Source organism: Brassica napus, chromosome A3 (genome assembly GCF_020379485.1).
Source record: "Brassica napus cultivar Da-Ae chromosome A3, Da-Ae, whole genome shotgun sequence".
NCBI classification, from domain to species: Eukaryota; Viridiplantae; Streptophyta; class Magnoliopsida; order Brassicales; family Brassicaceae; genus Brassica; species Brassica napus.
This window is the reverse complement of record NC_063436.1, coordinates 18,674,833-18,700,940: the sequence shown is the minus strand read 5'-3', so window position 1 is coordinate 18,700,940 and position 26,108 is coordinate 18,674,833. Positions and strand designations below refer to the sequence as shown.

The 26,108-nt window shown below is 35.0% G+C and overlaps 5 protein-coding genes and 1 long non-coding RNA gene across 8 annotated transcripts; 4 read left to right on the top strand and 2 right to left on the bottom strand.

Annotated features, from left to right (window-relative positions):
• Positions 1-872: 872 nt before the first annotated feature.
• On the top strand, positions 873-1,465 carry LOC106444104. Its single transcript, XM_022716453.2, has 2 exons — positions 873-972; positions 1,057-1,465. Exons 1-2 carry the CDS (start codon positions 873-875, stop codon positions 1,107-1,109), a joined length of 153 nt encoding a protein of 50 aa, XP_022572174.2. The 3' UTR covers positions 1,110-1,465.
• A 1,548-nt stretch (positions 1,466-3,013) lies between these two features.
• On the top strand, positions 3,014-3,177 carry LOC111214436. Its single transcript, XM_022717298.2, has one exon. It carries the CDS (start codon positions 3,052-3,054, stop codon positions 3,175-3,177), a length of 126 nt encoding a protein of 41 aa, XP_022573019.2. The 5' UTR covers positions 3,014-3,051.
• Positions 3,178-4,756: 1,579 nt separating this feature from the next.
• LOC106444105 lies at positions 4,757-5,581 on the top strand. Its single transcript, XM_013885623.3, has 2 exons — positions 4,757-4,879; positions 4,956-5,581. Exons 1-2 carry the CDS (start codon positions 4,780-4,782, stop codon positions 5,057-5,059), a joined length of 204 nt encoding a protein of 67 aa, XP_013741077.1. The 5' UTR covers positions 4,757-4,779; the 3' UTR covers positions 5,060-5,581.
• Positions 5,405-10,799, bottom strand: LOC106439535 (phospholipase A-2-activating protein). The gene is made up of 21 exons (XM_013881009.3): positions 10,624-10,799; positions 10,031-10,362; positions 9,622-9,794; positions 9,407-9,467; positions 9,164-9,303; positions 8,875-9,064; positions 8,725-8,786; positions 8,519-8,607; positions 8,333-8,405; positions 8,184-8,243; positions 7,938-8,084; positions 7,805-7,843; positions 7,650-7,687; positions 7,484-7,570; positions 7,184-7,349; positions 6,822-6,899; positions 6,584-6,720; positions 6,255-6,331; positions 6,071-6,140; positions 5,828-5,893; positions 5,405-5,743 (listed from the first exon to the last, which is right to left on the bottom strand). Exons 1-21 carry the CDS (start codon positions 10,684-10,686, stop codon positions 5,609-5,611), a joined length of 2,283 nt encoding a protein of 760 aa, XP_013736463.1. The 5' UTR covers positions 10,687-10,799; the 3' UTR covers positions 5,405-5,608.
• Positions 10,800-21,245: 10,446 nt separating this feature from the next.
• On the bottom strand, positions 21,246-22,887 carry LOC125607014. Of its 3 annotated transcripts, none has more exons than XR_007338262.1 (5): positions 22,519-22,887; positions 22,285-22,365; positions 22,066-22,194; positions 21,842-21,967; positions 21,246-21,679 (listed from the first exon to the last, which is right to left on the bottom strand). It is a non-coding gene; the product is annotated as an uncharacterized LOC125607014 (long non-coding RNA). The 3 variants fall into 3 exon arrangements; XR_007338261.1 differs by having other exon boundaries at positions 21,246-21,676; positions 22,285-22,373; positions 22,519-22,886; XR_007338260.1 differs by having other exon boundaries at positions 21,246-21,676; positions 22,519-22,886.
• A 1,617-nt stretch (positions 22,888-24,504) lies between these two features.
• On the top strand, positions 24,505-25,778 carry LOC125607013. Its single transcript, XM_048776503.1, has 4 exons — positions 24,505-24,733; positions 24,810-24,900; positions 24,970-25,094; positions 25,157-25,778. The coding sequence occupies exons 1-4, from the start codon at positions 24,505-24,507 to the stop codon at positions 25,255-25,257; spliced, it is 546 nt and encodes a 181-aa protein (XP_048632460.1). The 3' UTR covers positions 25,258-25,778.
• The last annotated feature ends 330 nt before the right edge of the window (positions 25,779-26,108 follow it).

Here is a 26,108-nt window from a genome sequence, read left to right as displayed (position 1 = left end):
TAATAAATAAAATATTGTGAAACATATGTAGAAAATATAATAATTATATAAGTTATATATAAAACTATTTAAATATATGTAATTAACGGATCGGATCGGATATCCGTTCCTGAAAAATTAGTGTTTGTGATTCGATTCGTTTTTACGGTTCGAATTAAAATGAATCAAAATTTACGGATATTTTGCCCAACTTTTCAAATTTAGAGTTTTCTTTCCACGTGCTATGCATTTCAAACAATATCAATTCAGTCATGATTCAATTACTTGTGCTGAAAATTATTAGGTTATTAGTATTTTATTCACCGCTAACTATATTCAAAATACGTGACTTTGAAAATCATCGGCTGATAAGTCCATATATAATAAGTAATGACGTGGACATGCAGGTTCGACCCAGCTTTTTTAGCCTTACATGCAGGTTGAACTGGACAAGAAAAAAATGACGTTGGGTTTCTGTAGTTGTGTTTCTTTTAATTGCTTCATTTTATGCGAATAACGTGATTTGTCTGATAGATTAGTGATCACTTCACCATTCGCCATTTCCTTAAGTTTTATTTTTCTTTCTCCTAAATCTTTGTTCTTTTGGGACCTCTACAGTTGGATTTTGGAAAGATTTACGAAATCATGGAACTAAGGAGTTTAATAATGCCCACCTTAAGTTAATTGTGACACGCAATATGTTCACGCGTTGTAAAAAACTAACCTATTTGTCTACGTCGAAGACTCTTCTTCAGGTCATATAATATGTAGATATGGTCCTCTATACGCTGCTTCACTGTAAACCTCACGTTTAAAAGAAATAAAATTATAAACTGGTATAAATACACACACATAACTCTTCATCTACAACACAAACACAAAGGTAGAAGAAAATGAAGAGAAATTTGTGGTTGATTGCTTTGTTTCTGGTTCTCTCTTCCCTGATTTCATCTTATGCAGTTTCAACTCAATCATACCAAATCCGCAAACTTTGTAAGTAGTCCCGCAAAATTTATCATCTGATCTGCTCCATATTTTTCATTTTGGTTTACTAATTAGCGTCAATATATCCTACAGTGATTATAGGAACACCCCCTAGTAAGTCAAGACCTGCCCGCCAATGTTGTTAGCAAGGCGAAAGCAGCGGGAGAAACAGCATGAAAGAGGTCGGCTGTGATTCGTGGTGGTTTAGTGGACCAGTTTACAAACATATTTTATTTTATAGTTAAAAATTAAAAAGACAACACAAAAAGATACATCTAAATTTCGCTTGAATAGATTCCCTATGAATACAATAATGTCCAATATATGTGGTGCATATTTCTGTAGTACTTATTGTTAACAAGGCGAAAGCAGCGGAAGAAACCTAATCATTTCTAAGTTATGACATGTAATGATCTATTAACTAGTGATTTATTTGTAAGGTGTTGTTTCATTATGTGTGATATATACTCTACGAATAAATATGAAATGGAATTTCATTGTATGCACAGTAGTTGTGGAAGGAGAGAAACATTCGATTATATCCCTCCATCTCCGAAACATATTCTCACTTGCTTAGAGAGAGATTCACCAGATTCTTTGCAGCAAGCTCGCGATCTCATGATCACCGAAGGTATCTTATCTCTTCATGCTATTTGTCACCCACTACAAGACTACAACTTCAGGAGTCACGATCAAGATACCTTTCTTACACTTCCGTTCGGGTAACTTTCATAACCCCTCACCATGATAGTTAGGTGTACTGCCTTGTTTGTTTTTTCCTTTTTTGACATAAAAGATTATTCTATCACTCATAAATGACATGTTATTTACCTTGTGTAGTGTTCATAGCACAATACATATGCTTTTCTTAATCACAAGTCTCTCTTTTATGCTGACGAGTTAGAAGATCGACATCAGTCTCAACTTTCACAATCATGATTGTCATGATTTCACAGTGCGTTCCGCACAAAATTTATCGTTGAAGCATTGTAGTTACAGGCACAAATACATGAGTCTTCCAGTAGTCATGTCTGATGATCTAAAACTTGTTTAAAGTTTTTTACTTCAGACATATATTTATGTTGCATGTGATTTAGTATATATTGGAAGAACAAAAGTATACATTGGAAGAACTTTTTGCTATCTTTTTATTCCTCAAATGCCTTACATCATGTATCGTTCAAAGATGTTAATATATTTTCAGTGATAAGAAATATATTCGAATAAAAACCCTATAGCCATACCAATCGGACAATTCCAGTTTAGAGTCTCCAGACGAATACGGGCATTTTGTTTCTTTCCACGTGCTATGCATTTCAAACAATATTAATTCAGTCATGATTCAATTTTTGTGCTGATAATTATTAGGTTAATTAGTCTTAGATATATTCATCGGCATTTTGGAATTACGTGACTTTGGACCATTACGATACGTAATTATATGGACAAGCAGGTTGATTTTTTGTAACCTTAGAGCATCATAAATTAACACATAATAATAATATAACAAAATTAAATAAATAATAGTTAAACAATAACAGAGTTGGAACACTTATTAATACACATAATGAAAAAAAGTTTCTCTCATCTTTTTGTTTTTGGGATACTCTAGGCTCATGGAGAAGTTCAGACTAATCCCTAAAATCATGGTGCGACGATGTGATTCACAGATGAACACTCACTATAGATATTCAAATAGGCCGTCGGATAAACCTATATCTTCGTAGTCACAAAGTAATTAAAGTGTGGTGAGATGCTTTCCAACCATGATTGCTTGGCAATTTCAAAAGTCCACATATCAGTAACCACTTAAGTCTCTCATCTTTGTACCAACATTCTTTATAAATAATCGATTCTTCATCTCCTATACTTTTTCTCTTCCTCTTGCTGTGCATGCTCTTAGTACCAACATTCTTTACATGCTTGATGAGTTGGACAAGCAAAAAGATTCTACGTAGCTTCATTTTAAGCGAATAGCGAGATTTGTGTCATCACGTTTTAAAATAATAATAATTGTAACTGCCTAACTGGTATAAATACACACAACATAATTCTTTATCTACAACACAAACATAGAGATAGAAGAAAATGAAGAGAAAAGTGAGTCTGATTGCTTTGTTCCTGGTTCTCTCTTTCGTGGTTTCGTCTTATGCAGCTCCAACTCAGCCAGACCAAATCCGCAAAGTTTGTAAGAAATCCTGCAAAATTTTGTAATCTGATTTGCTCCATATTTTCCATTTTAGTTTTACTTATTAGCCTCAATTTATCCTGCAGTGATGATAGAAGCACCCCCTAGTAAGTCAGGATCCACACGCCGATGTTGTTAGCAAGGCGAAAACAGCATGTGAGCGGCCGTCTATGGTTCGCGTGGTGTTTAAGTAGACCGGTTTACAAATTTTTTATTATTCTTCTTTTTAACATTTTATAGTTCAAAATGAGCAGAATAATACAAAAAGATACATTCAATTCGCTTGAATGGAGTCCCTCTGAATAAAATATATCCTCATCTATGCGCATTTGGATGTATTTTCACGCGCTACATTGAACTGTTTGGTGCATATTTCTATAGTACTTGTTGTTAGCAAGGCGAAAGCAGCGGGGAAAAAACACCCAATCAACATTTAATAGATGTAAGTTAAATGTTATGACATGTAATGATCTTTCACTTCGATCAATATATAGTAGTTGCGGAAGGAGAGAAACATTCGATTATATTCCTCCATCTTCAAAACTGATCCTCAATCACCTGGTGAGAGAGATTCACCAGATTCTCTGCAGCAAGTTAGCTTGTCTTGATCGCCTTAGGTTTTCATGTTATTTTTCACCCACTATAATCTCACGAGTTGCGATGAAGTTTGTACACTTTTGTTCGGTCAATTTACATAACCCCTGGCTAGGTGTATCGTCATGTCTTGTACTCTCATTGTGTGTGCTTGTGTATACTTCTTCAGCTATTTTTTCATATTACTTCAGAAGATGTCCCCGTAAAAGAAATAAAAGAGAAAAATAAGGAAAAATAATTTTAAAAGTGGTTATTTAAAAACAATTATCATTTAATATGTAATTTTAACCAATTATAAAAGGTCTATATAATTTAATTGGTCACATAATATTCAATAAATTTAAAAGTTGCATTGAAATGTTAAAGTTACTTATACTGTGAAACAATTTTTTTCTTTCTAAAACTACTTATATTATGAAACAAATATAAAACATGGGTGTATACAATTAGACTATCGAGTGTACATCAATGAGTTCTTTTATATTGTTTCACTGTAATTGATCATTAACGTTGGAGATAATTTCAAGAGACCTAAATTTAGCTCCAGGGTATGAGTCAATGCTTTTTAATGACCGGATGTTGGCTTTTTAACCTTGTTCTTTGTCCTAACACTTTATATTAGATGAAAATTGTGTGTATGCTCACTTCTTCAGCCTTTTTCGTATTGCTTCGAATAATAATTTCTCTGTAAAAGAAAATAAAAGAGAAAAATGACTAGAGTGTCGACTGTATAACAAAGAATTATTTTTAAAATCTTGTTTTACCGAAATTGATGATTAACGTTGGAGATAATTCCAAGACACCTACCTAAAGGTACCTATCCATGGTATATTTTTTCTTCTAATGCAAGTATAAGGAGAAGAAATTAAGATTAAAAAGCCAATATCCGCTCAATTAAAAATGCATTGACTTATACAAATCACCACCACTATGGTGAGAACGACACTGATATGATCTCTACCTAACAGTCTTACACTAACAACTATTTATTTATTTATGCGTTGGCTAGACAGAAGATACATAGGGCAAAAACAATGAGTCTCAAGTTCATTCTATTAATAGCTTCACTTTTACTTTTATGTATCGCATCGTCCGATTCGGCAATCCTTCCATTTCTCAGAAACCAGAAACTTCGTAAGTCTTTTGCTTCATCCAAATATAATTATGTGTAATATATGTGGAGTTTAATTAGTTTTGAATGTGTTGCAAGTCAATGAAGAAGTTGGAAAAATTCACATTCACAAGGAAAACAAGATCAGCGTAAAAGTCAGCCGTTCACCTCCTGCCAAAGGCAGAAATTGCTGCAATGATTAAAAGAAGCTCTGCACAATATTCCCAACATCATCAGAGCTTAAATATGTAAAAGACTATTTGCTCATTATTGTATAAGTTTCAGTGGTAAAGTGTAATTAAAACAAGGTATGTTTTCAACTTTCCAAATTTTTTATTTCTCCTCCTGTAACACACTCTTACTCCTCCGCCTTGTTGTTATCTCCGTAAAATATATTGTATGTTTAGTTTAGTAAAGAGGTTCTGTCACCGGGAAGGGAATTAATGACTTCAGCTCCAATTACATATTTTATGAAGTTGAGCACTTAAATGGCAGTAGATATTATCTATAATTAGATCTAAGTTGCTATAAAAGTATGATGCACAATGTGGATGTTAAAAAAGGATTACTAGAACGTGATGTGGGGGTTATCACAAATTCTACTTCAAATGGAAGCCACAAGAGCAGAGTCACTTTTTCATATCTGCTAATATTCAAATATGTATTCAGAAATCGGAAGCTCTGCTAGAAACGTTTCAAGTAAAAGCAAATACAAATCACAGAAAAATCCTAAGCTCAGAAGACTCCTGTTCTTAAGGCTGGCGAATTAGTAGATCGATATCAGCACCAACTTCCACAATCTTAGCTTCCTTAGATGACTTTGCTGATTTTGCAATGCTCTCCACCTCAAAATCTATAGATATCTTCTTCACCAGGCCTTCGAGCATCTGTCATTACAGAACCCACATACACTGGTAAGAAACCAATTATGTAACCAACAAGCATAGAACTCTAGTGCTTTGAGAACTAACCAGCGAGCCGATTGCTACCAAACTCCGGAACTTGGAATCAACATCTGCACCTTCCTCTTCTGCAATCTGTTTAAAGTTTCATGTGAGATATCAGCACAAAGATAAATAATTACATTATTTGGTTCAACTTTTTGGTACATTGGTTCTCTCAGATTTTACTACAACAGATGAGATTTAGTTCATTGATGAGATATGGATGGGATACAAGCACCATTGTGAGATATGACCAAATTTAGACCCTACCTGCAATGCTGCTGAAAGGACTTGAGCTTGGCCTTCTTCATCTTTCTTCTCTATTAATAGCACTGCGTAACTGCGAAAACACCATAGATCATGGTGTTGATGTTATGTGTCAAACCGTGAGTATTATAGATCATAGCGCAAAAGTATCTTGAATATTATAGATCATAGCGCAAAAGTATCTTACTTGAGAAGCAACGTCGAATATGCCAACTCCAGATTCTTATTTGGGGATGAATAACAGTTTGAGAAGGCATCAAGAATCTGCATCGAACGACATCACATACTAAAGGGTGAGTACCCGAGAAACCACTTCTTCAAATTATCATCAACACACACACAAACACGAATCTATAAGCACTACAGTAAAATGCAATTACAAACTTCATTTCTAAGCATTCACAGACGCAGCTCAAACACGAATACTAGACAGAGAAACCAATAGCTGCTGGTTCATGGAGATTATCAAAGATTTAAATTATGATATAAAACGAATAGAAACGAAATAGTACTTACTTGACTATGATGCCTCTGTAGCCAGTGATGAAATGAAGGATTCTTGAATAGATTAACAAGGACACGAACAGTTGTTAGAAGATTTGCAGGAAGAGCCGAATCTTCTGTGACCTTCTTTATAACATCCAGAAGCAGATCTGATTGAATTTATTTTACAGATATATATAAGTTAATAAAAAACGTGTGCAGATACCTTTAATATACGTTGATAAACCATAGCTTTAGGTAAGATGATTACCATTGTTGTTTTCCACATGCTTAATCAGTAGACTTGCTCCATGTGGATGCAAAACAAGCATCCTGACTAAATCAATAGCTGCATTTTCAAAAACCATAAGCATAAGAGCTATAAACCAATGATTGTCACAAAATAGAGTGGCTAGCAAAACGGTAAAATGATTTGTGGCCTGCAAGAAGCATCAAGAAAAACACATGGAAAACCAAGAATACTATTCATTTTAACCAAAACATATCTCATTTAAGTTTGCTGTTTAAGTATATCAGAGAATCAACTGACTTTTAGCTATATGGCTACAACTGAAAGCTAAATACGTACTAAACAGTTATCTTTGAATAATTGACTGAGAAGAGAATACTTACCGGGAAACATCATCGCAGGTGGCCATGCTTGTATCACTTTCAAAAGCAACGCGATATCCATGTCCGCAAAATTTGTAGCGTGGTAATGTGATGTGTCCTTGAGTATTTTAACGATTGCGCCCACTCTGGATACTTCGGCTTCTGTCATGGACTTGTCAGTATTTGCCTTCAAAAGAGGGGAAATTTTTTTTCAAAACACACAAATTACCAACACCAGTATAAGTCAAATAATCACTGAATCGTTCTTGGTGCAGCTGTGGTCGTGTGCCAGAAATTAGTAGAATAGTAATGAGAGCTTACTGGGTCAGATCGTAGAGTATTGTTAAACTCTGTCATCTTTTTCAGGATCCCGTCATATTGAGCAACATCAAAAACTAGCACGCCTCTCTGGAGTAAACAATGGAAGAAACAAGGATCAGTAGCTAAAAACACCAGACATGAATAAAGAAGAAGAAAACTAGCGTACTTTAGGAATGTGCTTGTATAAAGGTTTTGCCGGTGTTGCTGCAGCAGAAAAGGGTCAAAGTGTATGATCAAAAAGGACGAATACTATAAAAACCTGAGATCCTTTAAGCATTATGTGAAAAAAATTAATCAGAGTCTCAGACAATGAATTCATACCAGCTGCATGAGATGGTTGCCCAGGCACATAAGCATTTGCTGTTCCACAAAGAAGGCAGACCATAAAAATTACAATAAAACCTGCAAACAAAATCTCAGACCAAATATTTTACTGAAAAATTAGAAATTTTACCGCCCGTGAAGGGATCACGAAAAGATGGATTAAAACTGAAGTCTTTCTGCCCAGAGTTCTGTAATATAAAATCAACAATCTGCTGCCGATATGCGACGGGAAGATTCTCTTTTAGAAGCCACTTGTCAGCTGCATCATAAGGATTGTCTGCCAAACAAGAAACCATTTTGGGTATAAATAAATTGAGGCACTTGCTTGTAGTTGCATTTTGGAATCAAGACAAGGTCAGCAACACAGTTTCGGTACCTGATCTATTGTAAGGAAGCTTCCGGATAGGTTCCCCATCACCAATGTCAACATCGAAAACTAGAAGAAGAAGAAAATACCGGCTAAAAATTTTGTTCACTTCGATATCAAATGATTCTGTAGTTTCCATAATAAGTTTAAAACCTAACCAAAATCATACTGGGCTCCATCGAGGATAGGACGGTCACCCACACCATCTGGGCCATCAACAACCTCACCAATCTGAAAATTAGTTAATAACAAAGCAGCATTCAAGTCAAGAGCAAAAATGGCATGCAGTCAACAAACTAAAAAGATCAAGAAAAAAGCTATAAACGGTCACAGCGTTGACTTACTTTGTCCCATCTCTGTTCGCTCATATTCCATGCGTAAGCAACACCATTGTCTCCCTCCCTTACGACTTTTGTCTGACCATCACTGGTACCTGATAGAATACATTAAAGAGTGGAAGATGTTACAAGAATGATCATAGCCAGACACTTGCAGCTTTCTACCGGATGATTAAGAGTTTAGAATACAAAATTTGGATCCTTAGTGGTACCTGGTAACGTCAGAGCATCAAGCCCCGGAAGCTCGTCAAGTTTCATTCCCCCAACTTTTTTCCTGAGATTAAGAACATACAAGACACAAAATCATTACACTGTCAGGAAAAACACATTCTATGGACACATAATTTTAATGATCGGATTACCTGCTCAATTTATACTGAGAAATTAGGGAATCAAAGGCATCGATCTCCATTTGATCAGCAATCATGCCATCGCGTACTGTCCAGACGCGAGCCACACCATCTGAACATGCAGTCACAATGTCTCCACTCTCCAAGAACTTGGCATCCCAGACACAGCCGGGGTGTTCCAGACTCTGAACGCAGACTCCATCTGTACCAAACAAAAACAATAAGTAAGAAGAACTTATCAATCTATAAGAAACATGACTTCAGATAAAAAGGAAAGACGACAAAGGAAAACCATCATTACCTTTCCATATCTTGGCATGTCGATCTTCGCTCCCACTAACAATAAGGCCAGATGCATGTGCGTCAACTGAGTAAACAATGGAGGTGTGCCCAATCATCTCCAAAAGAACTTCGCCACTTTGAGCCCACAACCTGATGGAACTGTTTTGATAAACAAACAAAAATCTGATTAAGAACAGAGGATGACGTCATCGATGAGCATGATTAACTGAGAAAATGGCATGAAATAAAGCAAAGAACTTACCCATCATGTGATGCTGAAAGAAATCCTAAATCAGGCATCACGGCTAACCCTCTAACCGTATCTGCATTTGCAAAACCCAGAAGTGACATTAGTTTCTCCAATGAAAAAAATCCCTGACAAGATCCGGGTCTTGGCATTTCATAAGATAAGAAAGCTCACTGCAGCTTCTCATAATGAAAGAAATTAGAGAGAAACGAAACCACAGCTAAAATCACCTGCATGCCCGGTAAAAGTGCGTAGACTTGTTTTTCCCTTCCATAGTTTGAGTGTTGTGTCGCTTGAACCTGAAATCAGCTCACCAGACGGGAGCTTTAGGACTGCCTGGACAGGCGACTGGTGCGCCTCCCAAGATTCAACAAGCTGGCCGTTTCTCCATCGCTTCAGAGTTCTTTAGAGCAAGATAAGAAAATAATCCAATGAGAACTTAAGTTACACTACACAAACAGTAGAGAGAAACTCAATATGTGATAAATCTCTATAATCATGTATTATATCAACAGCAATAACGCACACAATTCACTCATAACACCCTTAGAACTACCGTCAAGAGTAGCATATTATCAACAGCAAAGGAAAACCACAGGATTTCAATGACTGAAAAGTTCAAAAGTATCATAGCCTTACTGATCAACTGAAGATGAAACAATGTCGTCATCATCAAGAGTAACACCAGTGACTTGCATCTTATGACCCTTCAATGACTGAACAACCTCTCCATTCACCAAGTTCCAAACCAAAACGGAAGTATCCATGCTCCCTGAGACGAGCCTGCCTTCAGGATACTCCTCACTCGGCGGGATCGACGCAAGCGGCCCAACGAAGCTTGTATGACCCAATAGAATCTTGGAAGCTGAAAACTTTCGCTTATCATCAGAACCAAGTGACCACACCCTTATGGTTCTATCCCTCGATGAGGTAGCTATGTTCTCATCAGTGCACACACAAATGCCACGGACCTGCGAATCACAATTACAGTTTTTTCAATCATCAATTACAATACCCAGTAGCTAATCAAAGTAAAGGCTCACGCTAATTATCAAATCGGAACACAAAATTGAAGCTAAAACCTAACGCAAAATCACATTCAAGTGGATGATCTTAGAAAATTCCTAGGAAGGTGGAATCACGGAGCTGAACACTCTCGGAAAAGAATCGATCACGAAAACGAGATACATACAGTAGAGGAGGGAAGAGGATTATAGAGAGAGAGATCTTACATCGTCGTCGTGGCCACGAAGCTCGCATCTGAGCTTGTACTCGTTGAAATCGATATCCATCATGATTCTGAGAAGGAGCAGCAGATAGAGAGAGAGAGACTAAACGACTCCAAAGTGACTTGCGGGAGGAGGAAGGAAAGGGATCTTCTTAATCTCTTATAATATTTGTTCCCCTTAAACTGAACTAAACCGAATTAAACCGGAAATTTCTGGTTTCGGTTTCATATCCGATTTAGCTTTTCTTGCCTTTTTTTTTTTTTTTTTTTGTTGTAACATAGCTTTTCTTGCCTATATTTTACCTTTTTAGTCTATATATTTACTAATTACTCACTAAATATGGAAGTTATCATGGAACCCATTTAGGATTTCTCAGCTTCTTCAAGTTTTTTTTCTATTAAATTCTAGACATCTTTTACATTTTTTTGTTGATTAATATACATATTATGTTATCTCAGATTCTTTAGATCGTTCAGGTAACTGCAGGTGAAGTATATTGTTGTGCAAAGAAATTTTTTGATGATGTTGTAACCATATGATCTCGGATGGTGATTATGGTAACACTGAGAACATAGCAAAGGAAGGTAAATAGATTATTTGAAGGTGTCACAAGTTGGAAAAGAAAGTTACAAAGAGTAAAAGAGTGAAGAAAACATACCAACCTCTATTAATTGTCTCTGATGAGAGTGTGGTAAGAGGTATAACATGTATGATGGGTTGGTTTCAACAGGTTTTATGATGTTGATATTCAGGGGGTTCCTATCTTCTTTTTTTGAAAGAATGTTAAATTAATTGATAGGAACTCCTGAATATCAACATCATAGCCGTTAATGTGTTTCCTTCTTTTTTTGGCTCTTGGATCACCTTGTAGCATGTTCTCTTTGAGAAGATTAATAGAACCAATGTGTTCCGTGAAGATAATTAAGGTTCCTTGTTTAGAAACCCTTTTAGTTAAAGCATGTAACTTCAATGTAGAGTATCTAAATGCGAAAGGAGAAAGAAATTTGCAGCTGAACATGTTGCTCCCCCAGGACAAAAGGTTTCGTTTCCTGCTTGCAAGAACTGAGTTGCTCACTTGATGCAGTTTCTTTAAAGCTTTTGTTGGTTTGCATCACTGATTTAAGAAAACTCTTTTAATTACAACTATTTTTGGAGTTTATGATGGTTACAAAAGCCGTTGTCCATCTTTCTTAGACAATGTTCATGGTATTGAACCATCATAAGTTCACATCCACATCCCGTCATATCGACCAAACCCAGATATCTCGACGAGAACACTGGACTCATGAAAAAAATCAAGACACAAAGCAAAACCTTCCAAGAGAATACCTGTCATAGCAAGTTGAATGAATGAGAACCATCAGAATTTCTCAAAAACATAAAACAGAAGAACAACAACAACATAAACCAATTCGAGAAGTTCTCATTCATTCAATGTCTAGCAACGTAAAACACTTTTGATGAATAGATTAAACATGTGATTAGATGCTAAATGGCCAGTTTAACACAAGCAGTAAGTGTTGCACTGAATGAAGACAATTGATTTATAACTTATTCATGTTTAGCCCACGGATCTAACATCCCAGCACCCTAGACTAAGCAAGTTGACTACTCAGCCATAAAGCAAGAAAACACAGAGATTGAAACTGAATAATACATCACTGCAATTATAAAAAAAAAAGATAGGGTCTAGGGGGTTCTTCTCTAAGGCGAGAGAGAGATCCTTCTCCCTTTACAAAGTATGAAATCGCAACAATAGAACTCTAGGGTCTGGTCTCTTCTCCAAAAACTAGCGTAGTATGATAAATAATGAGAAAATGTATATTTGCAGGTTTGTGGCGGCCTAAAAAAAATAGTAGGAAACCCTAAGTAAAATTATGAAATATTTGGAAACTTCCTTAAAAATCTCTGCCGCATGAGCATGTATTTGGGTTGCTCAGCACGCTTGAGAACAACCTGCAAGGTTGCTCCGCTCGTGAAAATCTTCAATTCGAGTTTTTTTTTACTCTTTTGTTCCAGATGATTTTAGTTATTTCATATGTAACTCCAAACCTATAATGACACGAAAAGAAGTACGGAGACTCGATAAAAACTTGAAAACTAATTAGAAAATTTATAGACAAAATGTCAAAAACACCATATATCAATCTCCTTCACTGGTTCCATAAAAGCTTGTAAAGAACATGCACCAAGGATGCTAACCATGACCAAAAAATCAGGAATTTTGGTATCCTTGGCTATAAACTCACGTGCAAGTTCAAGTTCAAGTTCAAAAAAAAAAAAAAAAAGTTCAATAAAACACTAAATCAATCAATCTTACAAATCCATCAGTAACTGTGCTTTATAAAAAACGTTTGTGGCCCTGTTCGTTTGCTCACCTAGGTGATCCATCTGGGTGAAGATGCAAATTGATGTTCGTTTAGTGCATTATAATGCTACATCCAGATGGATCACCCAGCTGAATTTTTAAAAACTCATCTCAAATTCTCACCCAAATGAAGGTGAGTCTTGATGGTGCATCTGGATGCAGATACATCTAGTTCAGTCCAAAATAATAAATGACAAAAATGACCTTTTAAAATCAAAATATTATTTTCAAACCGTAAATTCTATTTTTTTTGCATATACATTTTTCCGCTATAACCAAAAAATGTATTTTCTCGCAAAACGGAAAAACACACTTTCCCGCCAAAACCGCAAGATGCATTTTTCCGCAAAAAAACATAAAACACACATTTTCATTAAAACACATTTTTCGGCTAAACCAGTAAAACCACACTTTTCGACCAAAACCCAAAAAACACATATTTCCGCCTAGGGGTGGGCACTTTACCCGATATCCGAAGTGGCACCCGAACCCGATCCGAAAAACCCGAACCGAAACCCGAACCGAAGTAGCAAAATACCCGAACGGGTATTGAATAAGGAGAGATTGGATACCCGAACCCGAACGGGTAATACCCGAACCCGAATGGATATCCGAAGATAACCGAACATATGTATAATTAACCTTATATTTCTAGTTTACATCTCTCATTTTATATAAAATATTTATATTGATACTACACATAATTTAAGTTCATATGATATACATACAATTACGGAAAAAAGGATTTGCTACACACTTAAAATGCATGTCAAGTTTTTTATTTCAAAAATTAACAAAAAGTTACAACCAAATTTTTTTAAAAAAATAACTAAATTAGTGTCTTTTTAGTTTTAAAATATTATGTCCAAATCTATTAACCATTCAATCTATGAAAAACAAAAAATTAGTTAACTTAAAGTTATACTTTTAAATACAAGAAACTTGAGAAATGAAAATTTTAATTTTTTTTTTCAAAATCTAAATATCCGAACCCGATCCGAAATAACCGAATCCGAACTAAAAATATCCGAACCCGACCCGAAGTACAGAAATACCCGAACGGGTTCTACACCTCTATACCGAAATACCCGAAAATCCGAAATACCCGACCCGAACCCGAACGGGTACCCGAACGCCCACCCCTATTCCCGCCAAAACTCCAAAAGCATTTTCCGGCCAAAACCGCAAAAAAAAAAAGCATTTTCCCGCCAAAACCGGATACAACGCATTTTCTCGCCAAAACAAAAAAACGCATTTTCTCGCCAAAACCGAAAAATACAATTTTCCCGCCAAAACTGGAAAACAGAAGTTTCCCGACAAAACCAGAAAACATAATTTTCCCACCGAAACCGGAAAAATGCATTTTCCCGCCAAAACCGGAAAAATGTATTTTCCCGCTAAAATCAGAAAACGTATTTTCCCGCCAAAACAAGAAAATGTATTTTCCCGCCAAAACCGAAAAAAATGTATTTTCCCGCTAAAACCGGAAAAACGCATTTTTCCCCCAAAACTGGAAAAATGTATTTTACCGCCAAAACCGGAAAATGAAATTTTACCGCCAAAACCGGAAAAACGCATTTCCCGCCAAAACCGGAAAACACATTTTCCCGCCAAAACCGGAAAATCGTATTTTTCTCGCCAAAACCGGAAAAACGCATTTTCCCGCCAAAACCGGAAAAGCGCATTTCCCGCCAAAACCGGAAAAATATATTTTCCCGCCAAAACCGGAAAAATGTATTTCCCGCCAAAACCGGAAAAATGTATTTTCCCGCCAAAACTGGAAAAATGTATTTTCCCGCCAAAACTGGAAAAAATATATTTTCCCGCCAAAATCGTGAAAAAAAACTTTTCATGCAAAATACTTTTCCCTTCAAAACACACTTTTTCCGTCCAAACCGCAAAAAACGTACTTTCCGCCAAACCCATAAAACGTATTTTCCGCCAAAAACCATAAAAATGCACTTTTTTTGCGAAAAACACATATTTTCTCAAAAACCGCAAAAATATTTTCGGCCAAAACCGTAAAAATGCAATTTTTCCGCCGAAACGTAAAAAATTATATTTTAGTCATTTTATTAACAAGTCCACCTAGATGCAGATGAAAGTTAAAAAATGACAAGCAAACGAACATAGTTGCATTCAGATGATTCATTTGGATGCATGAATGAAATGAAGAAACGAACAACACCCAGATGGAGCATCTGGATAAGACATCTAGATGGACCATCTGGATGCATCTTCCAGATGTACAAACGAACAGGGCCTGTGTATATCTCAGATTACTTGTTCAAGTGAAACATATTTTGGTAAGCAGTGTACAATAGTCCTGAAACCTATCGGCTGCCACTTTAATCGGTAACAGTTTATAGACAATATGGATCATCAAATTATAAATGATATGTAGCCACTTAGATTACAATTGTTCACAATGATGAGCATCGAATGCATACACATGATTACCTGATTGGGGTCATGTCGAATCTCGCCAGAAAAGGTATATTAATAACCCCTTTTTTTGTAACTAGGTATATATAACAACCTTAAATGTGCTTTTCTACACATATATTAAACAAAACCACAACTAACTTTAACCGGTCCACGAATCTAACCATATCTAGTTTAGTAACTTTCCACGTACATCACATTGCAAATGCCTGCTTATGTAATGATAATATTGATTTGGACAAAAGGAACTTCGCATATATAACTTTTAAAGAAAAATAGTTCGTATACAAATATATGTTCTCGTTGCATTTAGATCTTCATATATTTATAATTTATATGTAAAATCAGTATAGATTTTCTTTTAAACAAGAGAAGTGTTTTGGCTCGACTAGTCATGCAAATATGGTTATTTTATGTAGGAGTTAGAGATCTACGTCAACTAACCATACATGGAATTAGTGATTTTACATTGAAAATAAATTGATATCTAGTTATCTACCTTAGACTAACATAGCGACTCTTCGTCCAATAGAAACCATTAAACTCTTCGTACAAAAAAATATTATATGAAACAGAACAAAAACGGCGGAAAAAAGTCTCTGTGGTGTCTTACACAATTACACTATTGATTATATTTGAAGTCGATATAAATCACAAAGAGTTACACTATGAGTCTATGTTCAAAGTGATTGTAACATTTATTTTGTTTTGATTTATGTCGTGGCCCAACGAATCGTCTGAATGTTGTGATTAGTTGTCGATGTCGACGTGACACCATTTGCTTTATTAAACGTCTAACAGTTTCTCCTTTTATTATTTCAAGTCAAAATATACAAAATATAAAAGTATACCATAATTTACGGGGAAAACGACGTATTTCCACACCAGAAGTTTCATATAGTAACAGTTCCACACGATTTTTTAACCTCGTCTTAATTGCACATATATAGAAGTTGTACAACCTATTTCTCCACAATGTCAAAGTTCAAAACCCGAACCCACATGGCTTCGGTTATTCATCAATTTAGTGGTTCATAAGAAGTAACCAAACCGAAAGACATAAAATAACCCGACCAGAGATCCTATTTTAATCCGGTTGGAATCCAATTTTAAAATCCCCCAATTATACGAACCCTAAAAATGAACCCATAAGCTCTCTCCTTCAGCTGGTGAAACAAAGAGTAAGCAAAATTGATTCAGTTCAAAACAGAGAGTAATTATAATGGAAACTCGAAAAGGAAGAAGATGAGACGACAAACTCACCTGACATAACCGATCAGGCAGAAAGAACAGTCCACGAAATTGATTCAAAGCTTCAGTCTTGCCTAGGGTTCACTTGAGAGAGATGAACAGAATTGGATTTTTTCTGGTTAATAAAAACTGGGTTAGTTAAATTACGGTTTATAATAAACAAATAGGGTCGTAAACGGGTTTTCTTAGGTTTAATTAGGTTTTCTATTGGTTAGGCTTAAACTCAAAAACCAGTAAACCGATTTTAATCAGCTAATTGTACGTTCATGTGGGTTCGGATTTTGAACTTTGACATTGTGGAGAAATAGGTTGTACAGCTTCTATATATGTGCAATTAAAACGAGGTTGAAAGATCGTGTGGAACTGTTACTATATGAAACTTCTGGTGTGGAAATAGGTCGTTTTCCCTAATTTACGAGTATATATACTTTCTTGACGACAAAAAGAAAAGAAAAAGAACGAGTATATAATTTCTTGAGATCTTGACTACCATAACCATAATGAAACAACTTAATTGCAAATTTGTAAGATATTATGCGTTGTTAACTTGTTACTATTTGAATTATATTATTGCTGGTTTCAGATCATCTAAGCTGTCAGAAAATTGCATTCACGTATAGATACAGCTGGGGAATTCATATAATTTATATAGCTCATATCTTTCAATCTGAATACACAATTAATATAATTAATATATGTATTACTGGCTGTTTTGCTTCTCTATATATATTCAGCAAGCATATACTTTCTGATATGGTTAATACAGAATTGGCGTTCCTTTATCTAACAATTATATTTTGTTGTCTCATCATCATAAGAGATATGGTATATTTTTTTGTTGGACAAAAGAGATTTGGTATATTCAAAATGTAATAAATATACATACTTTTCAAATAAATAAAAAGAAGCAAAGAAATTCAAAAGCGCTCGGTGGACTTTTGTAGAAGATTGTGGACACTCCGCACGAGGCTTGAAAACCATACCTACAGAAGTCTACACTCAATTGATCAGTAACTAATATTAACATAAATCTAAATGAGAATAAGAGATCGTGACCACTGCTTAGCTCCTTTTATTGCAGCTCATTTTAATCTCTTCTTTCATATATATATATGTAGATATTCCCTGTTATACGCTGGACATGTAATAGTATCTTCGCTAAGTAGTTGATTATTTCTTGACAAAAAGAAAGTAATTTCTAGCCTAGTTTATAAACAAATAAATATTGTCTTATTGCGTCATGGTCCAATTCAACTGCATAGATATGTCTATACTACTCTTGGGTGTCAACTTAAAAGTCAACGAATTTCTAATAAGGACACATTATTTTATTAGTTTACAACAGGCATTTAATGATAGATAAGATCATAAGATATATGATGTCTTTGTGATGCATTAATTATAAGTTGCACACACAAAAGTATTTATCTTCCCTACTTCGCCTTTTAAGATTCTTTTGGAAATAGCTATTCTAAAAAGTTTGTTTACGAGTATGAATATAGGCTCTCGAGAGTTCAAATAGTTAACATTTCTGATTGTAATGTTCAAAAAAAAAAACATTTCTGATTGCACGAACATAAATGTGTGTAAAATCACCTAGGAAATGAGAAAGTGGAAGTCAAATCATATCATATGAGAGTCCAAATTGCCGAGCTGCGTAATGTTATGGTCACATATGATGGCTGCCTTTACTGCTAAAACTTGGCCCACTTCACCATTTGCTGCTTCAATTATTGGTCCTTTTTCTAACATTGATATGTTGAGGTAATATCATCGACTATTAATTAGTCTTTTTGGCAAAACACACAGACACTAAAATAAGGTATAATATTGAAAACATACGTTGTTTTTTCGTTAAATAAAAGATGTATGTTCATAATTTCATATTGTTATATAAAGATGTTTCCCATATTTCTTTATCTAAGGATATGATACATATACATGTTATAAGTATCACAATGAGAAACAATTAGTACAGAAAAAAAAGAAATAGTTGTAAACCCTTTGTTAAAAAGAAGAATAACAGTAGCAATGTGGACAAGAGAAAGCTTTTAGCTAAATATAGTATAGAAAGTTAAAAACCCGATGTTTGGCATCTTAAGTCTGTAAATGCAATTATTTTATTTTCACCCATCTTCTTTAACAAAACATCTCGACAGTCCATAAGAATTAATATTGCCACGAGTAATGTATGTGTGCGATATATCTTACACCTAAAGTATACAGCAAGAATTTATTATTTTTGTGGGAGCTACTGAACCATACTTTTAGTACCATGGAAAGGCTAGAGACGGATTTTCATATGACAAAGATCAACGGGTTTAATTAAGAGATCTTTAATTAACCACAACCAAAACGCTCCTGGAGGCTGAAAATCTAGAAATATATTAAACGGGTGTCTGACAGATCAAGGAGATGACATATATTTGATAGTACTTGATTTTTGTTGCTGTAATTTGACTAAAAGAGTCTACAAGTACAAGCAAGATATGTTTTGAAAATTCATATAGTCTTCATAACAGCGATTGCTATCGTAAGCCAACGACTTCTCGATTAATGGTTTCTTGCAAGTATATCCATAAATATCATATATGAATACAATAACACAAAAAATTGCAGGAATCTTCTAGTATTGTTGTTAGTGATTAATTTACCTCTTATCATCTTGAAGAATCAAGACATGTGGTCTTGGACTGTTGTGTGTGTTGACCCGGCTTCTCTAAGGAACATTGTTATTTTTTCTTTGACGAACCTTAGCTTAGTTTATAATCCTTCCGCTTCATTAAAAAGTGCCACTTACGCATTTTTTGTAATTTTTCACAGATATTAAAATAATGATTAAAAGGTATTTATTTTTATTTAAGAGATAAATTATATATGTTTAACCAATATTATTTAAGATAAATAAATTTATTATTAAATCAATACATTTTACAATTAATATCCAGTTGAAAGTAAATATAAAATGCATTGAAATTCTAAAAAATCATTGTTTGTATTACAAAAAAAAAATGCTAAGGTGACACTATTTGAGAAACAAAGAGAATAATACTTAATACTACACTTCAACAATGAACACATTTTAATCAAATATATAATAATAAAACACATAAATTTTATCAGAATCCCATATTATGCATAAAAGTCATTAACTAATCAACTTTTTTTTTAATTAATCAACTTACTTTAGTTAGAATTCCAAATTACGCATAAATATTTCGTTACGTAGGTTTTTTTTTTGGTTTTATACGTGAAAAACATGCACACGTACGTGAATAGTCATCCCAGAAAGCTTCAAAAGGATTCGAACAAGAGAACATGCGTTACATAAAACGAAGGTCTTGCTCTTGTAACACCTTCAATCATTAATTTGATATTTTCAGTTTAGCAAAAGAACATGCGTTACACTTTTATCTTTGTTTTAGATAAAAAGTAATTTACATGCGTATATGAGTGTCCTTTCGCCCTCATAAACGAAAGTGGAAGTACTCTCATTAGTCTCACTAGGGGCGGAGTCCCCGCGCAAGCGCGGAGTTGTTGATAATTAGATGTGTTATAATACTTTTAAAATGTTGTAGGAAATGTTGTGGAGGATATCGTCAATGCAGGATTGATGGTTTGTAATTCCAATGGTGATGCTATCTTTTGGGGCAGTTCGTATTTGGTGATAGTATCTTCTGCATTAGAGGCTGGAGCACTTGCACGAATTTCTGTAGCACAACTATTATATTTTAGAGGTTTTGCTTGGATAGTATTTAACGTGATCGTCTTAGCTTGGTAAAATTGATAAATGATCATAACTTCTTTTACAATATAGTTGTTGTGGTCCAGAATATGAAGTGGTGGGCCATATAAAATTGCTTTGCTTGTTTTACAAAATCGTCAAGTAGAAAAAATCATATATCAGATGCATTGGCAAAAGGACCACCAAAATATATTTTTTTGGTTTAGGATAACACAATTTTATGCAATATTTAGTTGGGCCATATAGGTTTAACGTTGAAATAAATAAAATCTAAGTCCATTATTTTTTTCAGAAATTGGGCCATGTTTTGTGTTGAAATAGAAAAGCTTTGTTCTCTTCGAGCTTGAGACGACCGTCTGAGAAGGCCCCTTCCTGTTGCAAAATTTGATTTGCCTGGTTAGGAATTTTGAATTGAGGTAAGGAATTATTCGGGAATCTCATGGTATTCTTCTAAACCTGCAATAAGGAAAGTCAACTGGGAGCTAAATGTTTGAGACAATGCTTATTGTATATAGTTTTGTTGAACAGAGAAGTGAAGGTCGTGTGACATATCTGTTGTTTGTGGCAAGCCATTGAAAACTTCACTGTAGACGATATTAGCGATGGTGTTTGCCAAGCTACCATATCTTTAGTCCTTTTGGTGTTGTAATGTCTAAAATATTTAGTCCTTTTGGTGTGGTCACTCTTGAGAGTGCCACATATAATTGACCATGGCTAAAAACAGGCTTTGGCAAGTACAGAGCAACCTTAGCCAATGTTTGGCTTTACTTTTGTTTAAACAGGTTTTTACCTTTCTTTTTAATTGCAAAGAGAAGCTTTAAAATCCAAGGCTTTGTTTGCTGCCAAAGAAACAATAATCAATTACAAACAAAAAGTCTAATCTCAGATGACACAAATGACAGATTCATAGCTTTTGCTTCAAACTGAAACCAAAAGGAAAAACAACAGAGTAAAAGCTGTTTGTATTGCAGAGACAGAAAAAGACAAACAAATGACCGTAACACAAAGGTTAACATTTCTACTTAACCTCAACTCTTATATATGTCATCTGTTAAACCAAATCACGAGCTTCTTATATCTCATCTTTTAAACCAAATCATGAGCTTCTTATATCTCTCCTCTCAATGGGTTACATCTCTCAACGATTGTATCATCTTGTTGGCTACCACCACCTGCTGAATCCAAGCTCAAATTTCTTTGTGTCTTTCTCTGTGATCACAATCGTCATCAATATAGCAGGCTCTTTCCTGCTGACAGTCAACAAATCAAAAATGCTTTAGAGAATGCGCTTAAAGAGAGACTATAACCTAGAGTTTTTTTAAAAGAGAAAAATAACCAACACTTGCGTACAACTAAATCTTGGATATGTTGTTCGAACAGAAATGTGACTCTTTTAAAGCAAAACACAACACCTTTCATCAATGATGATGGCTTCTTTAATGCAACTTAAGGGGAGGTTTTCAGTACCCATTGCTTTAGAAAAACACTGTTTCTCCTTGATCAATCGAGCCATTGCTCAAAAAGGATATTCTCTCTTCCTACAATAAAACCATTTACAGCACCTAAGTGAATTAATATGTACAAAATAAATGCTACTTGATTCCAATTCAGTTTTATGAGTTTCGTGTTAACACACCTTGAATCAAGGTCCTTGATCAATGCTGGTTCCGGCACAGCTAGTTTCTGCTCTTGGCTTTTTACCTTCATTTGTTTCCCTAAAGAAAACCTAAACGGAGTTTGATCAAACTATGCATGGTATCACCATCTGTTAACAATAAGAAAATAATATTTAGAAGAAATTCGCAACCTTACACAAAGGCAAATATGCGTAACCAACCCAAAAATTGAAACAAACCTGTGCGTAAAGAGTAATCATCACCTTATGGGTCAAGATTCCAATACAGCCACATCAGTCTCTTTGAGACTATAGGAGGTCCTGTAATACTAAAACATTCCCTCAAATTTCAAGCTACATATCTTACTTTATGCAGCATGGCAAACAGATACAGTTAGACGATTTAAATCATTGGGGCTATTCGAAAACAAAATTAAGATAAAAAATAAAATAAGATGCTTCGTGTTACAATACCTTCTCATCAAGGATAAGTAGAGTGATTCTATGAATTCACCATGTTCTTCATACTTTCCGAGTCCCAAAAACGGAGAAGCCGAGCGATAACGAACTGCGACGATCGACCGAGGCGAAGAGCGTCGAAGGCATTGCGCAACAGCAGCATCTGAAGACAGTTACGAAGATTCTTTGTACGCTTGATAAAGGAGATTAACTGGGAGCGTTTAGGAAGGTGGGGGAGAGGAAGAGAATCGACAAAGGGTCTGAGACGGCGCTTAGGGTTAGGGAGGATGAGTGATTTTCAGAGACACGGGATCGATAAAGGGATATAACCTGAACCGTCTCTTATCATATTAACATATTGGGCTATGTAATGGTTTAAATGGGCTGGGCAGCTAACTTAATTTTTTTTTCAAGACGAGTCCTTGATGATATGGCAATTTAATTGGCTAGGAATATTTGTGACCATATGGCAGTGTTTAGAGAACTCCAATTTAGTCTCTTTTATATAGTAGGATTGTTGGATAAGCCCTGTCTCAACCTCAAAGCAAGGTACGCCATACGCAGAATAAACACTACGATTTTTAAAAATAATTTCTATTAAATTGAATCAACTCATAAATGGGGATCTGAACAGTACAAATCCGGTTCACCGGAATAAACATCAATCTCTAGGTTACACAGACAGAAAACATCAATCTACAAACAAAATCAACATACACAGAAAACATCGATCTAAAAGCAAAATAAGCACTACGATTATATATAAAGGAAAATAGGAAGCTAATACAGATTTCTTGGCTAGAGATTATATCCAGTGCCATCGATCCGAATCTGTAAACTGTGTAAACTGCGGCTATTGGTGTATCTTATCTTACCCCATATCGCATAAATATATTAGCTGCCCGCTGGTTGTTTTTCATTTATTTATTTAGACCAGTAGGTTACAGAGGGGAAAGGGTTTTAAATTGAAATAAATAACACTATTTGAACCGTCTTTTATGTGTTCAATAGTTCAATCCTCAAGATCAACAAGCTCACATGGACAACAAGTATCCTTTTACGAGATTACCTTTATGCCCTCCGATACGTTTCAATGTGGTCGTCATTGTTGGTAGAGTAAATCCAAACAAGGTCAATATAAAATTGTACTGAATAATCCCACTATATAAAAGCTACTAATTTTGGATGTTATAAAGGATGCCACATAGGCAAAATATTCTCAGCCATTCATTCTGCCACGTCACTGATAACCCAGACCAACAAATCGTAATTGCAGCCCAGCCCGTTAACCGGTTTCGCTCACGAAATTGCTGTCTCCGTCTCTTTGCTGTTGGGCCAGATTAAAAAATTTTCCAGCCCATCCCATTACTTATTTCAACTGTCAAACTATTTTCTTTTGCATTTTCTATTATTTCAGACAATTTTTTATTTCAACTGTTTTCTATAACAATGTGCAAACCGCCTAAGTTCCCTTTGATCTTAAAATAGTACGCCCAAGATAACAAAACCCCCTCATTTCACACACAGTCCCTGTAAATTTCTATAAAAAACTAAATTCTACTATCAAACCCACCCAACAAATTTACTACTACCACCTATAATTATGGCCCGGCCTACTTAAACTTTAAAAAAAACCATGACAATACTTAAAAAAAACACACCCTAACTATGTTCACTTCAAAAAAAAAAATTTAAACAAAATTGCCAAAAAAATACTAATTCTCATTCTTATCTATGTAGCACATGCACCACAAGATCAAAGCAATTAGGACAACACTCTCGAACCTCATCCAATAATCGTTAGGATCCTTAGGGTCTGGCCCATCACAAATCACAAAAATAAAGATGCTTTCCTAGGGACAACTTTCATATGTCTTGACATCCAGGTTTGTCTAAAATTCATATTTTTAATTATTCCAACTATATTTCAAATGATTGCTTCTAACCACTAAACAGGAACAAAAAATAGAGGGGAAGGTACCTATTTCTACGTCTGACACAATGTACCAACGCTTCGAAGAAGGGAAAATTTATCACATTAGATATTTTAATCTCCTCCCCAATAACCAACGTTACAGGCTTACCGATCAACCATACATAATCAATATCAAAGAAACAACAACTATTACACTGATTCAAGAAAACATTGCACCGATTCCTTCATACATATTCCGGCCACAACGCTACACCCAGTTGATCAGCTTAGCAAGTGAAACCAACTTCCTACCAGGTAAAAAAAAAACAAAAACTCTCTCACACAAAAATAAATCCTAATTTTTTTCCAAACAACCAAATTATTCCTACAGATGTTGTTGGCCGCATTTGCCTCATCCAAGGAAGTGATTTATATAACCACTACACAGATTCAAAAATCATCATTGGATTACGTTTAGACAGGTACAAACTTTTTATTAAGTAATAATTGGTTTACAACTAAACAAAATCTAATACAATAATTATTTGTAGATCGAAATTGGTACGTCTAACTTTATGGGACAAGGAGGCATCTAATTTCAGGGAGTTAAATCGCATATCAACAAGGAAAAAACAAGTCGTAATCATCACAAGTATCATTCCACGGATACATGAAGGTAATAAACTAAACATAAACTTTACAAAAAACTAAATGCTAACAAATATTTGCCTTTTTCAGAAAAACTATCACTCACAGCAACACCTGGAACGCGCTTCTACTTTAACAACGAAATTGATATCATTCAACGCTTCCAAAAGAGGAATAAACTGCTATCTTAAGCCTCATAGCAAACACCACCAGTCAACTTTTAAAACATTTACGTTACCACTTCCTACGTCAATTAAATTGTCACACACAAAGATTATTTTCTCATTCAAATATCGAATTCCTCAAAACTATTTATTATTCATACTTACAGTTGTTTTTTAAAAAAAAATGATCACCGTTTCGAACTTCTCCCCTGTATAAAAAAACAAAACTTAACTTATCCTTTCAGAAACCAAAAAACACACAATTTTAATTCACCTGATTTTTATTAAACATGTAATCCGCGCGCAGCGCGGACGCCGGCCCTAGTCCCACTATATAAAAGCTACTAATTTTAGATGTTATAAAGGATGCCACATAGGCAAAATATTCTCAGCCATTCATTCTGCCACGTCACTGGTAACCCAGACCAACAAATCGTAATTGCAGCCCAGCCCGTTAACCGGTTTCGCTCACGAAATTGCTGTCTCCGTCTCTTTGCTGTTGGGCCAGATTAAAAAATTTTCCAGCCCATCCCATTACTTATTTCAACTTTCAAACTATTTTCTTTTGCATTTTCTATTATTTCAGACAATTTTTTATTTCAACTGTTTTCTATAACAATGTGCAAACCGCCTAAGTTCCCTTTGATCTTAAAATAGTACGCCCAAGATAACAAAACCCCCTCATTTCACACACAGTCCCTGTAAATTTCTATAAAAAACTAAATTCTACTATCAAACCCACCCAACAAATTTACTACTACCACCTATAATTATGGCCCGGCCTACTTAAACTTTAAAAAAAACCATGACAATACTTAAAAAAAACACACACTAACTATGTTCACTTCAAAAAAAAAAATTTAAACAAAATTGCCAAA

Excerpts from the sequence above, each read along its gene's own strand:
- LOC111214436 (XM_022717298.2), top strand. The coding sequence starts at position 3,052 with ATGAAGAGAAAAGTGAGTCTGATTGCTTTGTTCCTGGTTCTCTCTTTC.
- LOC106439535 (XM_013881009.3), bottom strand. The coding sequence starts at position 10,686 with ATGATGGATATCGATTTCAACGAGTACAAGCTCAGATGCGAGCTTCGT. Across the intron at positions 6,900-7,183 it reads ACCTGCGATGATGTTTCCCG|CTATTGATTTAGTCAGGATG; the intron begins GTAAGTATTCTC and ends TTGAAAATGCAG. Across the intron at positions 5,894-6,070 it reads TCCTTTCAGCAGCATTGCAG|ATTGCAGAAGAGGAAGGTGC; the intron begins GTAGGGTCTAAA and ends AACTTTAAACAG.
- LOC106444105 (XM_013885623.3), top strand. The coding sequence starts at position 4,780 with ATGAGTCTCAAGTTCATTCTATTAATAGCTTCACTTTTACTTTTATGT. Across the intron at positions 4,880-4,955 it reads TCTCAGAAACCAGAAACTTC|TCAATGAAGAAGTTGGAAAA; the intron begins GTAAGTCTTTTG and ends ATGTGTTGCAAG.
- LOC125607013 (XM_048776503.1), top strand. The coding sequence starts at position 24,505 with ATGTACCAACGCTTCGAAGAAGGGAAAATTTATCACATTAGATATTTT. Across the intron at positions 24,734-24,809 it reads TGAAACCAACTTCCTACCAG|ATGTTGTTGGCCGCATTTGC; the intron begins GTAAAAAAAAAA and ends TTATTCCTACAG. Across the intron at positions 24,901-24,969 it reads ATTGGATTACGTTTAGACAG|ATCGAAATTGGTACGTCTAA; the intron begins GTACAAACTTTT and ends AATTATTTGTAG.
- LOC106444104 (XM_022716453.2), top strand. The coding sequence starts at position 873 with ATGAAGAGAAATTTGTGGTTGATTGCTTTGTTTCTGGTTCTCTCTTCC. Across the intron at positions 973-1,056 it reads ATACCAAATCCGCAAACTTT|TGATTATAGGAACACCCCCT; the intron begins GTAAGTAGTCCC and ends TATATCCTACAG.